The sequence below is a fragment of the Heptranchias perlo genome, chromosome 19, assembly GCF_035084215.1.
Source record: "Heptranchias perlo isolate sHepPer1 chromosome 19, sHepPer1.hap1, whole genome shotgun sequence".
Classification (NCBI taxonomy): domain Eukaryota; kingdom Metazoa; phylum Chordata; class Chondrichthyes; order Hexanchiformes; family Hexanchidae; genus Heptranchias; species Heptranchias perlo.
In genome coordinates this window covers 22,039,694-22,053,465 of record NC_090343.1, presented here as the reverse complement: position 1 = coordinate 22,053,465, position 13,772 = coordinate 22,039,694, and the positions used below count along the sequence as shown (strand labels likewise).

The following is a 13,772-nucleotide window of genomic DNA, read 5'->3' as shown; positions in this document are numbered from 1 at the left end:
GAGATGTGTCCGTAATAATTAAGTACTCTTATGCTGTATGTACCACGACTATTCTTAACAAAATTGCCCGTTTTCCCCCCAGGAAATTTTCCCATCAGCATTATTTATTGAGCATTAAATTACCTCCACTGGCCCTTCCATTCAACCAATATATTGATTTCAAAACCCACATCCGTATTTTCAAATCTCTCCATGGTCACGTCCATCCTACCTCTGTAACTTCCTCCAAAAGTACAAGTTAGCTCACTTACTCTGTTCTTCCAACTCAGGCCTGCTGTGCATCCATCAATGACTGCACTTTCATCCACCACAGCCGTGCACCCTGGAATTCCCTCCTTAAACTCTTGCATTTTGCTATATCTCTCCCCACCTTCAAATGTATCTTCAAAATCTTTTTCGTCAGCCAAACTTTCAGTCACCTTCTCTACCTCTGCTTCTAACTCCACCTCAGTTCCCACATTCTTTTTTTTGAAGTGCTTTGGGATATTTTGTTATGTTAATGGTGATACATAAGTTCAAGTTGTTGCTGTTGTATTATTGAATGACCTGCAACTAACACTGGTGTGATTAGTGAAAAACAAACTGATCTCTAACTATTTACAGGATGTGTAGGTAGTTCAGAGTTTTAGCAGTTTTTCAGCTTCTGCTGGGGGAAGTTATGAGACATAACTGAATTAGCTTCTGCCACAGGAGAGCAGAGCCAGCAATATGTTCAAAACTTACTTCATGAGCTCAGGGTCCTCTTTATCATCCTTGGTGGGTGTTAATTTCTGTCCACTTTTCTTTGCACGTGGGCAACCTGACAAGCTGTAAAAACAACCAGAATGGGACTGACTCACAATGAAGGGTATGAACTGCTGCTGTTTGATATCAACGCATCTCACACAAATGAATAATTGTGGTCGCTGTGTGTTAGTTGAGAAGATATGTGGGTAGAAATTACTGTTTGCGATAATAGCTGATGAACACTTAATGGGGTAGATTTTAACTTTCGAGCAGCTGACTGGCAGAGCACACTGGCTGTCTGCCCATTCCTGCCGTTTTGAGGCCTGAGCCATTTACAGGGCTGGGCTGCATTTCCATGTCGCCGGTGAGCTGCAGTTCACCGGCTCTGGGCCACTGCAATGTTGGGCAGCTTTGACGTTGGCCCGCAGGTAGGTCTGGGGGAGGGGGGGTGGGGCGGGGGTGGGGAGGTAAGCCCAGGTCGACAGCAGCCCGCAGTATTGCTGTGGAGCCAGGACAAGCACCCCTGCTCCTTTAGGCTCCACAAAAAATTAACCCAGAAACTTGCTTGGATCATTTTTGGAGCACCAGCAGCAGTCCCTTTAAGGACCATCGGTTAGGCCGCTGAATGCCAAGACACACAGGCGGACTGTGCGTGGCGCACGCTCCACCCATGTGCTCCTGAAAATTGCAATCAGCCTCCTAACTATGTCATAGGACCTTGATATACATAATTAACAGGCCGACTGCCTGAAACAGGTAGGCATTCCGGCTGCCCAAGGGAAGGCCCCTTTAAAAATGGAAGCGTTGGCGTTAACAAGGTGGTAAGACTACTGGCCCCATTTGAGGCCATTACCAGCCCATTGACGTCGATTAGGCCAAGTTAAAATCGGCCCCAATGTGTTTGTGTGACATTCCTCTGTCAGCTTTTTTAGCAGTCCTGGTAGCCCATTTAAATTAAACTGGTCAACTTCATTAAAATAGTCAGTATACAACTGCATTGTGTTATTGTGCTATTATTGCCAACAGTAATTTCCACTCCATAGTTACAGCATAAAGCCTTTCAGGGTAGTCGGTCATTCTGTTAAGTTTTTGATTCCTAGATTATATAGAAGAGATGTCTTGTAGCAAACTACTTTAATGTCTTGTCATTAATTTAAAAATGAATAATGAATTTAAGACATTGATTAATAAGGCAGATTAGGGGTCCATAAGTTAATTCAACCATACTGTAATTAAAAATGTACAGAATTTAAATAAAAATTGACCGTTCATTTCAAGGAAAATCATCACCCAGAAAACCTAGACGTTGTTAACTCTGAAGTGATTGGAAGGTTTATTTTATTTCTTGTTTAATTCTTGCATTTTAAACAGTTCAGCACAGAATAGTTCAGGTTCTGTATGCAACACGCTAACTTAAAACTACAACAGTGGTTTCCAAACATTTCTGTGTAGGGAACCCCCTCAAAATACTGACAACGCTTTTAGGGGCACCCGCTCCTAATCTCAGGAAAAGACAGTGCCAGCTACCTAAAGGAAACCAATGCTCTCGTTGTAGAAATTACTTTTCTTCGTATACAACAACAAAAATAACATGCCAGTGAATCAACAAATACAGAAAAAAAATAGAATGCAGAGTTCTTAAGATTCTGTGCTTGTGGCACATGTTACACCCAACCGTAGATGGACAGAAATCTGATGATCTTGTGGACCTCCTGGGATCCCCCATGAGGATCCCATAGGGTCTGCGCACCCCGGTTTTAAAAACCAATGAGCCACATCAGTATCTCTGACCAGGAGACAACCCATCTGATATTAAAGCACTTTAGCTGATCAGTGTTATAGGCCTCACCTTCTGTGAGAAGTATAGTTCCCTGTCACATGACCAGACCCATCACAACCAGGAGTTGGGCACCTTAAAATGAAAGGAAACTTACTTTAGCATATTTAGTAGAATCCTTTTACATGCAATTAGTCAGGACGGACAAAAGAGTTGCTTATAAATTGAATCACACAAGAGCAGCTATAACAGCATTGACTGAGGCCCAACTCACAAAGATTTATTGATCTGGTAAAATGCAATTTTCTGCCAAAATTATGGGAAAAGTGCAGAAGCAGGCATTTAACAATTCAGCAAAACTTTGTAAATAGGATCCTGACTCAACAGCAATGCCATTTACAGACAAAAGATAATTTAAAAAACTGCAAAAGCCACACAAATTTTAATAGTTCGGCAAATTCTTTTATCAGAGGTTTGGACAAAGAACAGAACTTATTAAAAAATTGCTCCTTTCAGACTTGCACATGAGCAGATTTGACTGTCTCTCATTTATGAATAAACAACATGGCCATCGTGAGTTGCTGCAAAAAGATTTTACTTATGAAATTCTATCAGAAAGTGATTAAAATGTCAAACGGTTATAAGAAATAAAAAGGAATGATGTGATGTGAATGAACATGCAGAAATTATAAAAACCAAACATACCTGAGTTCTGAAGAGTGGGCAGCCATGAGATTTCTTAGACTTTTATCTGCCAAAGGACAACCAGAAAGGCTGCAATAGAAGAATCAGTAACATTGAATAAAATGTATTTTTACAACACAGAGTGAGTCATTCGCCAAATTTTTAATGTGTTGCGAATAACAGCATGGTAATTCCACAGAAAAAAAAATTATCAGACAAAATACCTGCGATGCGAGGCATAATTTCCAGTTATGTGACCACTGCCATCACATCCAGGGGTTGGGCAACTGAAAAAAAGTTGAAGAAACACATAAAAGTTAGAACGGAGCCATTTCATCTTACTTTGTAGAAATTGTACGAAAGAAATGTGTCCGAACAAAACTAAATAAAACTACCTTATCCATTGGGGTCTTCAACTTTTGACCTAATTAATTACATAACAATGATGTCCAGCTTCTCTTTCCCAAAAAGGTTTTGTAGATACAAAATATCATTTTTGCTTTGTTTTAAAGATCTTATTGTTCTCCTAATGTTTTTTCTCACTGTAAGAGTTGCCTATCACTACTGGCTTGAAAGAGAGGATAATCTTGGCCATAAATTTTTAAGCCACTGACACTGCTGTCTGTGAGTGATTTGACAAAAGATGCACACTGATCTGCCCATCTCAATTTCCTCATGATGACACATCCAGGTATCATTAGTGACCCAATGGGAACTTAGAAATTTGGTCCCAATGGTAGATTAGCTGGAATGCCAGGCAGGTCTGGGCCTCAAAATTGTAACAATCTGCTCGGGTAGCAGACACTATCACTGTGGTACTAAAAAAAATTCTCAGCAAACCAATTCAGGCATGCCAATACTTCTTGTATATTAGTTATCTTCAGGTAACAAAACATTCAAGCGACGAGGTTATTTACGTTATTAATTCCTTCTTGGCATCCTTGCATGAAAATTTCAGTTTGAGGCTGGAGCTTGTGACCTCCCCTGGGTATTTTTTATCTTCCATACTTTCATCCATCACTTCCAGATCTCCTGCCTCTGATGAGGGGAACGAAGAAGTGGCAGGTTCCATCTAGGATCATAGAAAATAATTATTTTCAAGGCACACAGACCGTACTTTATTAGTCAATATATTACCTTCCTTTTCCGTTATCTCACAAAGACCTCTGTCGATCATGATTTGGCTGGCACTCGTCAGTGGTCATAATCCATTAAACCCTGAATCTCAGAATGGTGGGTGCACAAAAGCCGTATTACGTCATGGGAATTGGGTATTTGAACTTCCTATTTTAAGGTGATGCCAAAACCATTTCTGGAATGTACAGTACCTTCCTAATAGCTGTCTCTGTCATCAGCCTGCTTATGGAACAGTCTGAACAAGGCACCAGCCAAAAGCCTAGCCCGAACAGCATCACCTGTTGTAGAACAGACCAGAAGGCTATCCATGCTGCATTATTATAAATATAATTTGCATAGGGATAGCTTTTCGGGAGCTGTTGTTGTTATTTCTTCAGCTGTGCTTTTTCTTTAACCACTCATTGTGCCAAGGTCCCATAGTTTGTAACATCTAGAGTGCAGTCATAGAGCACCAGCAGTTTGAATCCAATAGCAGCATAACGTGAAACAGAGCTCTGCTCCTTGACTGGTAGATTTTTAATGTTTTGAGGATGCAGGTGGGAGCATCCATGCTCTCAAAACAAAAAAACTGCAGTAAGATTTTTAGTGTGTGTTTTGTTTTACTACATTTTATTTCAAGAAACTAAGCAACACAAACAGATTATGAGTTGAAGCAAGAAAACATTTAACAATTAATGGCCCAGATATTATCAATTTTTAAAAGTAAAATTTTCAAAAACTTTTTTTTACTCACAGATGCTGTACTGCTGTATATTCTGAACATGGCATTTTTGGAGGGTACATTGGTGGTATAACTCTGCATATTGGTACAATAATTTAACACATTTCAGATTGGAGACGTGGGGGCAGTACAGATGGACAGGAGGGAACTTTGAAACCTGGCTTCACCTCTCACTGATGTTATACTCCACATGTTGCCAAGCTCAAGCGGTGAAAGATGGCTTTCTGGGGGCAGTTTCTATTTGGTGCAGTCCGGAGTCAGATTGAGACCTGGCTATGGAGTTATGCTGCCACTATTTTGTTGGTGTGCACAGAAAACTGCTTCAGTACCGACTGAAAGTAACCAGAACTATACTGGAGGTATACTACTTTGAAAAAAGACTGTAGTATTCAATGTGTTATCCCTCCCTGTAAGTGCATTTTATTTACAACTTATGTAGCCCTATTGTAAATGTGTTAACCAAAATGTGGTTTATTGGGGGACTACTTTATCTTTTCAGAATCTCAATGCTACTTTTTTTAATTCACATATGCTCTGTGTTGAGAAATGTCTTATTTTGATAGTTATGTTACATCAGCATGCAATTTTTAAAAAACTCGTTCATGGGATGTGGGTGTCGCTGGCGAGGCCGGCATTTATTGCCCATCCCTAATTGCCCTTGAGGAGGTGGTGGTGAGCCGCCTTCTTGAACCGCTGCAGTCCGTGTGGTGAAGATTCTCCCACAGTGCTGTTAGGAAGGGAGTTCCAGGATTTTGACCCAGCGACGATGAAGGAACGGCGATATATTTCCAAGTTGGGATGGTGTGTGACTTGGAGGGGAACGTGCAGGTGGTGTTGTTCCCATGTACCTGCTGCTCTTGTCCTTCTAGGTGGTAGAGGTCGCAGGTTTGGGAGGTGCTGTGGAAGAAGCCTGCAGTGCATCCTGTGGATGGTACACACTGCAGCCACGGTGCGCCGGTGGTGAAGGGAGTGAATGTTTAGGGTGGTGGATGGGGTGCCAATCAAGCGGGCTGCTTTATCCTGGATGGTGTCGAGCTTCTTGAGTGTTATCGGAGCTGCACTCATCCAGGCAAGTGGAGAGAATTCCATCACACTCCTGACTTGTGCCTTGTAGATGGTGGAAAGGCTTTGGGGAGTCAGGAGGTGAGTCACTCGCTGCAGAATACCCAGCCTCTGACCTGCTCTTGTAGCCACGTTATTTATATGGCTGGTCCAGTTAAGTTTCTGGTCAATGGTGACCCCCAGGATGTTGATGGTGGGGGATTCGGCGATGGTAATGCCGTTGAATGTCAAGGGGAGGTGGTTAGACTCTCTCTTGTTGGAGATGGTCATTGCCTGGCACTTGTCTGGCGCGAATGTTACTTGCCACTTATCAGCCCAAGCCTGGATGTTGTCCAGGTCGTGCTGCATGCGGGCTCGGACTGCTTCATTATCTGAGGGGTTGCAAATGGAATTGAACACTGTGCAATCATCAGCGAACATCCCCATTTCTGACCTTATGATGGAGGGAAGGTCATTGATGAAGCAACTGAAGATGGTTGGGCCTAGGACACTGCCTTGAGGAACTCCTGCAGCAATGTCCTGGGGCTGAGATGATTGGCCACCAACAACCACTACCATCTTCCTTTGTGCTAGGTATGACTCCAGCCACTGGAGAGTTTTCCCCCTGATTCCCATTGACTTCAATTTTACTAGGGCTCCTCGGTGCCACACTCGGTCAAATGCTGCCTTGTCGTCAAGGACAGTCACTCTCACCTCGCCTCTGGAATTCAGCTCTTTTGTTCATGTTTGGACCAAGGCTGTAATGAGGTCTGGAGCCGAGTGGTCCTGGCAGAACTGAGCATCGGTGAGCAGGTGAGTAAGTGCCGCTTGATAGCACTGTTGACGACACCTTCCATCACTTTGCTGATGATTGAGAGTAGACTGATGGGGCGGTAATTGGCCGTATTGGTATGTCCTGCTTTTTGTGGACAGGACATACATGGGCAATTTTCCACATTGTTGGGTAGATGACAGTGTTGTAGCTGTACTGGAACAGCTTGGCTAGAGGCGCAGCTAGTTCTGGAGCACAAGTCTTCAGCACTACAGCCGGGATATTGTCGGGGCCCATAGCCTTTGCTGTATCAGTGCACTCAGCCGTTTCTTGATATCACGTTGAGTGAATTGAATTGGCTGAAGATTGGCTTCTGTGATGGTGGGGATATCGGGAGTCGGCCGAGATGGATCATCCACTCGGCACTTCTGGCTGAAGATGGTTGCAAATGCTTCAGCCTTGTCTTTTGCACTCACGTGCTGGACTTCGCCATCGTTGAGGATGGGGATGTTTACAGAGCCTCCTCCTCATGTTAGTTGTTTAATTGTCCACCACCATTCACAACTGGATGTGGCAGGACTGGAGAGCTTTGATCTGATCCGTTGGTTGTGGAATCACGTAGCTCTGTCCATAGCATGTTGCTTCCGCTGTTTAGCATGCATGTAGTCCTGAGTTGTAGCTTCACCAGGTTGGCACCTCATTTTTAGGTATGCCTGGTGTTGCTCCTGGCATGCTCTTCCATACTCCTCATTGAGCCAGGGTTGATCCCCTGGCTTGTTGGTAATGGGGCCATGAGGTTACAGATTGTGCTGGAATACAATTCTGCTGCTGATGGCCCACAGCACCTCATGGATGCCCAGTTTTGAGCTGCTAGATCTGTTCTGAATCTATCCGATTTAGCACGGTGGTAGTGCCATACAACACATTGGATGGTGTCCTCAGTGCGAAGTCGGGACTTCATCTCCACGAGGACTGTGCGGTGGTCACTCCTACCAATACTGTCATGGACAGGTAGATTGGTGAGGACGAGGTCAAGTAAGTTTTTCCCTCGTGTTCGTTCGCTCACCACCTGCCGTAGGCCCAGTCTAGCAGCTATGTCCTTCAGGACTCGGCCAGCTGTGGTGCTACCGAGCCACTCTTGGTGATGCACGTTGAAGTCCCCCACCCAGAGTACATTCTGTGCCCTTGCTACCCTCAGTGCTTCCTCCAAGTGGTGTTCAACATGGAGGAGGACTGATTCATCAGCTGAGGGAGGGCGGTAGGTGGTAATCAGCAGGAGGTTTCCTTGCCCATGTTTGACCTGATGCCATGAGACTTCATGGGGTCCAGAGTCAATGTTGCGGACTGCCAGGGCCACTGTATACCTGACTGGATATCCCTGTACCGCCACCTCTGTCCTGCCGGTGGGACAGGACATACCCAGGGATGGTGATGGAAGAGTCTGGGACGTTGGCTGAAAGGTATGATTCTGTGAGCATGGCTATGTCAGGCTGTTGCTGGACTAGTCTGTGGGACAGCTCTCCCAATTTTGGCACAAGTCCCCAGATGTTGGTGAGGAGGACTTTGCAGGATCAACTGGGCTTGGTTTGCATTTGTCGTGTTCAGTGCCTAGTGGTCCGTCCGGTTTTATTCTTATTGTGGCTTTTTTTAAGCGAGAATTTTACAACTGAGTGGCTTGCTAGGCCATTTCAGAGGGCAATTAAGAATCAACCACATTGCTGTGGGTCTGGAGTCACATATAGGCCAGACCAGGTAAGGGTGGCAGGTTTCCTTCCCTCAAGGACATTAGTGAACCAGATGGGTTTTTACGACAATCCGGTAGTTTCATGGCCACCATTACTGATACTAGTATTTAATTCCAGATTTTATTTAATTAATTGAATTTAAATTCCCCAGCTGCCATGGCGGGATTTGAACTCATGACTCTGGATTATTAGTCCAGGCCTCTGGATTACTAGTCCAGTAACGTAACCACTATGCTACCGTACCCTTAACTTATGTAGCCCTATTGCAACCAAAATGTGGTTTATTGGGGGACTACTTTATCTTTTCAGAATCTCAATGCTACTTTTTTAAATTCACATATGCTCTGTGTTGAGAAATGTCTTATTTTGATATTTAAGTTACATCAGCATACAATGTAAATGCCACCATAAAACACCTTCTATCAAGCTGTTCGAGAGTCTTGTGGGTCCAATTTTCTCCCTGTAGTCTGGGTATAAATGCAAAATGAGATTTTCAAACTTGGCAGGTGTTTTCACCCAGGGATCAGGAAAGAATAGCTGGAATTGGAGCACCTGTTTGGATCCTGTGCTCCATTTTTCTATATTTCCCTACTGACAGACACAAATGAATTCCAGAATTGGATGTAGCTAAGACCCATGTGATGCAGGTGTTACTTATATGCAGCAAGCTTCTGATTTCTTGTAAATAAGCCATTTGTTAAGATGATCTAATGTTGTAATGTCCTATATATTTGCACTGAGTCACAGAATAACAATAATCAAGATTTCCCACATGAGCAGTTCCAGATCTGAGCTGACTCATCAGGCAGGAAGAGGAAACTGGATGCTGTCAACTTTGGTCACTCTTATGTGTCAGTCACCACTTGCAGAAGAATAGGGGAAAAAAGCATGAGTGATGAACGTACGATTGAAATAAATTATTTTGAACCAAGTGATGTGTTGAGCTATGTTGGTTAACTTATCTGATAATTGAATTTGTTCATAAACCAAATGAGGTATTCTTTGGCACAGTTTTTGTTGCTCTATGCCACTGATCTTACAGAGAACAGAGCACATTTCTCATGAGTTATCAATCAAGTGTGACCCTTCCAAGAACTCACCTCTTCAGACTCTTCCTCCCTTTGTCTGCTTGGCTTTGTGTAGTCAATAGGTCCATCATATTCATCCTGTTTAGAAGTTTGACTGGACTGCGGAGAACCCATTACACTGCTACATGTGCTGCTGCTTCCATGAAGATAGGAGGATGATAAATCTGCTGACCTCACGTTCGAGCTTATAGCAGAAAATATATTTTCCCTTTTTCGGTTTTTATTCATGCTGAGGTCCAGGGTTCCATTTTCATCTACCTCAATATCCATGTTCTGCAAAATAATTGAACAAGGGTTTCATCAAAAACTATTTTTTCTTATTTCTGAAAATGAAACCAAATTTTTTGTTATTTCGATCAGCATGGTTAATATAGTTTGATATTACTCATATCTTTGCTCATGGTAAGTTGATAGGTATATTGTTTTCTAATGACAGGAGTGCTACACAGTATAACACACAAGGTATTGTTCTGCTGTACAATGGAGCTGTGTGTAAACTGACTTGTCCCTTTAAGGCCACAAAGTCTAATTGACATGAATAGGCACGTGCTGAGGTCTTTGCAGAATGACAGCTTGTAAATCCCTGGCTCCTCCTAAGATCAGAGGAAACCAGTAGTAAAACACTGGCTTTCTTTCACTTAGACTTTTTTAAAAAATGTGATATAAAAATTTGCATGTGGCAACTATGACTTCTGTGACAGGCATGTCTCCAAACATTTCTATATGTATATATATATATATATATATATATATAAAATATATACTGTTAACTATGTCCTCTGCTGGCAATAATGAACTCCAATGCACATATATATTCGGGTTTGTTTGGCAACAGGCAAACCACCAAAGACGTTCAAACCCCTGAATTATACCTTCCTTGTTCAATATTTCCTAAAAAACCCATCTAGTTATACATTCAGTGGAATGCAATGACTCACCTTTGAGGGGAGATCTTGATGTTTAGTGCTTAGATTCTCTGGCATTTCCCAACAACGTGTAGATAGATTGAGGATAGCCGTAGCAGCCATATGTGCAGCTTCTGCATCATGAGCATAGTCGTAGCCACCAGAAGAGGATGAGCTTTTAACATAGTTAGTAGACAGACTGTGACTGGGTGAGGAGGCCTTTGGGAATGATTTTGCTGTGTGGGAAAAAATGGGATTTTAAACAGGTCAGCAAGATTCTACTTCAAGTTATTTCAATATTAATCTCATGGTTCATGAGATGATATGGATCATATCAAGGGTACAGCTGATTTCAGCAGATCTAGATTTTGAACAGTCCTAAGCTTTTCATGTATAATGCAATGTATTTATGTTTGACTGAGATGCAATCAGAAATATTCATGAATGCAGATATTTAAGATATCTATAATGTTGGTATTTAAGAATCAGCTTTGTCATTTTAGAATTTCCATGCTAAAATTGCTAATAACACAATCAATACAGTAGTACTTAATCTGAAATGTGAAATAAATTTATTTTCTGTTACTCCTAATATCAAGTAACAGTGGCTGCAGTTTCTGTCTTTCACTTAATCTTGATGTTAGATTGTTTTGGATTTCGAAATATATACTTACATTTAAAGGTTTTGGGTGAGCTTTCAGATGCCTGAAGTTTTGGAGCAATCACACGTTTCCCAAAAACCTGTGCATCAAAGCTAGCATAATCAAACGTAACCTTGGAATACTTCTCCAACTCCTTTGCTAGGTTAGCACGAGGGGTGACTGGCAGCATGTTAGGCCTGTAGCTATAGTGCGGAATCTCCAACTGTTTCACGAAGCACATTGGCCTGAAGGTCACAAGGAGTTAAAAATTGAATTGCAAAGCTCTGTCCAAGCCTGTGTCTTGTTCCATTTATTTAGAGATGTCATTTGGAATGAGCAAAGCAGTCTGAATTTTCGTTCCTTTTGTGCAAAGAATATTAATTTGTGCAAAAATGCAAAAGAAACTTCAAAATTAATCAAGATGATAATGCCTGCTGGTTTCTTCAAGGAGAGTGGAAATCTCTGGACGTCAACTCACTGGCAAGACTGCCACAAGACTAAGCTAGCTCTATTGTGCAAATTTGTGTTATCAAGGTAGCACCATGTAGTAGTCTACCTGAATGCTACATTGGGAACTTTGCTGCGATTGATACATTCCATCCATATTTTATCAGACTTATTATTTATGAGTTTCTAACAATCAGCCTATTCAATGAAAACATGTGAATGAATATAATAGCCACAGTACTGATAATGTAGGGTATATTTTACGAATTCACACTCTTGGCGTGGACCATCCCCCAACGGAAATGCATATCGGAAATTCAAGGATGAAGGTCAGCGGGTCCCGCAGGATTTTCCTCCAATGGATGGAGTGTCCTGCAGGATATGCTGACCTCTGTGCCTGAATTCCCGATAAGCACTCCTGGTGCAGTAAAGCTATGTGCTGTGAGTGTGAATTTGTAATATACCCATATATGTACATATATATTTATTTCAAGATATTATTTACATTGCCTTTTAAAAATCAGCTTTGTCATAACGTTATGCAGAATTTCCATGCTAAAACTGATAAAACAAAAAATATTCTATTCTTCCATATAAAGAATAGTTTGCAGATTATGACATTTCAGGATCTGTGCATGTAAATAGGATACCTGGGGCTCGATTTTACCAGCGGGTTTCGTGTGCGTTTCCAGCGGGGGGGCCCCGAAAATCCCGATATCCAGGCACGTGACCGGATCGCGCCACGATCCCGCCCACTTCCGGGTTCCCCGATGACGTGCGGGGGTGCGTGCGCAGCCCCTGCTGGTGGGAATCCCACAGGCAATTAAAGCCAACGGGATGCCACTTGAGTGTATTTATTTTGCTTGTTCAGGTCATTAACTGACCTGATTAAGGGACTGTGTGTGATTTTGGAGAAACATGGGACTGTTTCACACACTGGGGGAAACAGTCCTAGTTGAACTGGACGTGTTGCAGCCGTCAGCCTGTGGCAGCTGCAAAGGTCCATTTGACAGGTGGTGGGGGGAGACCCTCACCCATTGCAGGAGGCCGCTCTGTCACTTGGGACAAAGTGTGGCCTCCACCACCCCCCTTCTGACGGTCAAAGTCACCAACCTGCACACTCACCCCGGGGTCCGGAGACATGTGGCTACCTTGCGGACCCCCTCAGATGTACATATTGAGGATGGGGGCCGCCGTAGCTGCAGTCATGACCTCCTCGGAGGGCGCACAACATCGCCAGCCTCGCCATCCACCTCCGACACGTGGAGCTCCACAACAGAGTGCTGTGACACATCCACCTGTACAGCAGGAGGGAGGGCTACCGCAGAGAGAGACGCGTCGCAGAGGGCACTACCCTCGCCACAGGGTCCACAGACCGAGGCGCAGCTCCCCGGACCTCTCTGAGCAGCAGTGCACACGGAGGCGCAGATTCACTCGACATGTAGTCGTGGACATCTGCAGCCTCTTTCATGTCGAGCTGCTCCCGGCTGGCCCCAGCACCATCTGCTTACCTGTCGCTGCCAAAGTCACCACTGCCCTCCACAACTTCTCCTCCGCATCCTTCCAGGGTGCAGCCGGGTACACCGCCGATGTCTCTCAGTCGTCTGCGCGGAAGAGCCCTGCAAATACACCTGCACCTACTCTGCAGTAACACAATGGGTGGCATCAGTGGTGGGTCCTCAGTGATACCCAGGAGCGGGCATCATTGCACAAAACAGACAGGATTCGCGGAGACATGGCAGTGGTGGTGCCAATACAATGTGTGATGTGAGTTGTTCTGAAATTCAATATAGGTGACACCCATGACAAACCCTCAAACACCCTTGTGCATCCCCTTCATGCTCACGACACGTTTGCCTTACGCTGCCTACTGCACATATGTGATGCATGCCCTGTGGCTGCAGCACAGGTGGTGGCAGGTTGAGTGAGGCTGGCTGTGAGGGAGATGCACGAGAGGGTGAGTATGGGATAGAGCCATGAGATTGTATGAGGATTGGGTTGCGTGTTAGTGGCGGGGTGAGTACTCGCGAGGTGAGTAGGTGCAGGTAAGATGAGGATGGGGTTTGAGTGGGTATGAGGGGTGATGTG

The 13,772-nt window shown here is 43.7% G+C and overlaps 1 protein-coding gene across 1 annotated transcript in view; it reads right to left on the bottom strand.

The window, feature by feature from the left end:
- Window positions 1–13,772, bottom strand: part of LOC137335443 (myelin transcription factor 1-like) — a 44,784-nt gene that overhangs the window by 19,380 nt on the left and 11,632 nt on the right. The window contains exons 9-16 of the mRNA XM_068000796.1: window positions 11,271–11,482; window positions 10,630–10,832; window positions 9,704–9,964; window positions 4,105–4,259; window positions 3,412–3,474; window positions 3,209–3,277; window positions 2,576–2,638; window positions 724–807 (exon numbers count right to left, since the gene is read on the bottom strand). Coding sequence (XP_067856897.1) covers window positions 724–807; window positions 2,576–2,638; window positions 3,209–3,277; window positions 3,412–3,474; window positions 4,105–4,259; window positions 9,704–9,964; window positions 10,630–10,832; window positions 11,271–11,482 — 1,110 coding nt within the window. The remainder of the gene's footprint in view (window positions 1–723; window positions 808–2,575; window positions 2,639–3,208; window positions 3,278–3,411; window positions 3,475–4,104; window positions 4,260–9,703; window positions 9,965–10,629; window positions 10,833–11,270; window positions 11,483–13,772) is intronic.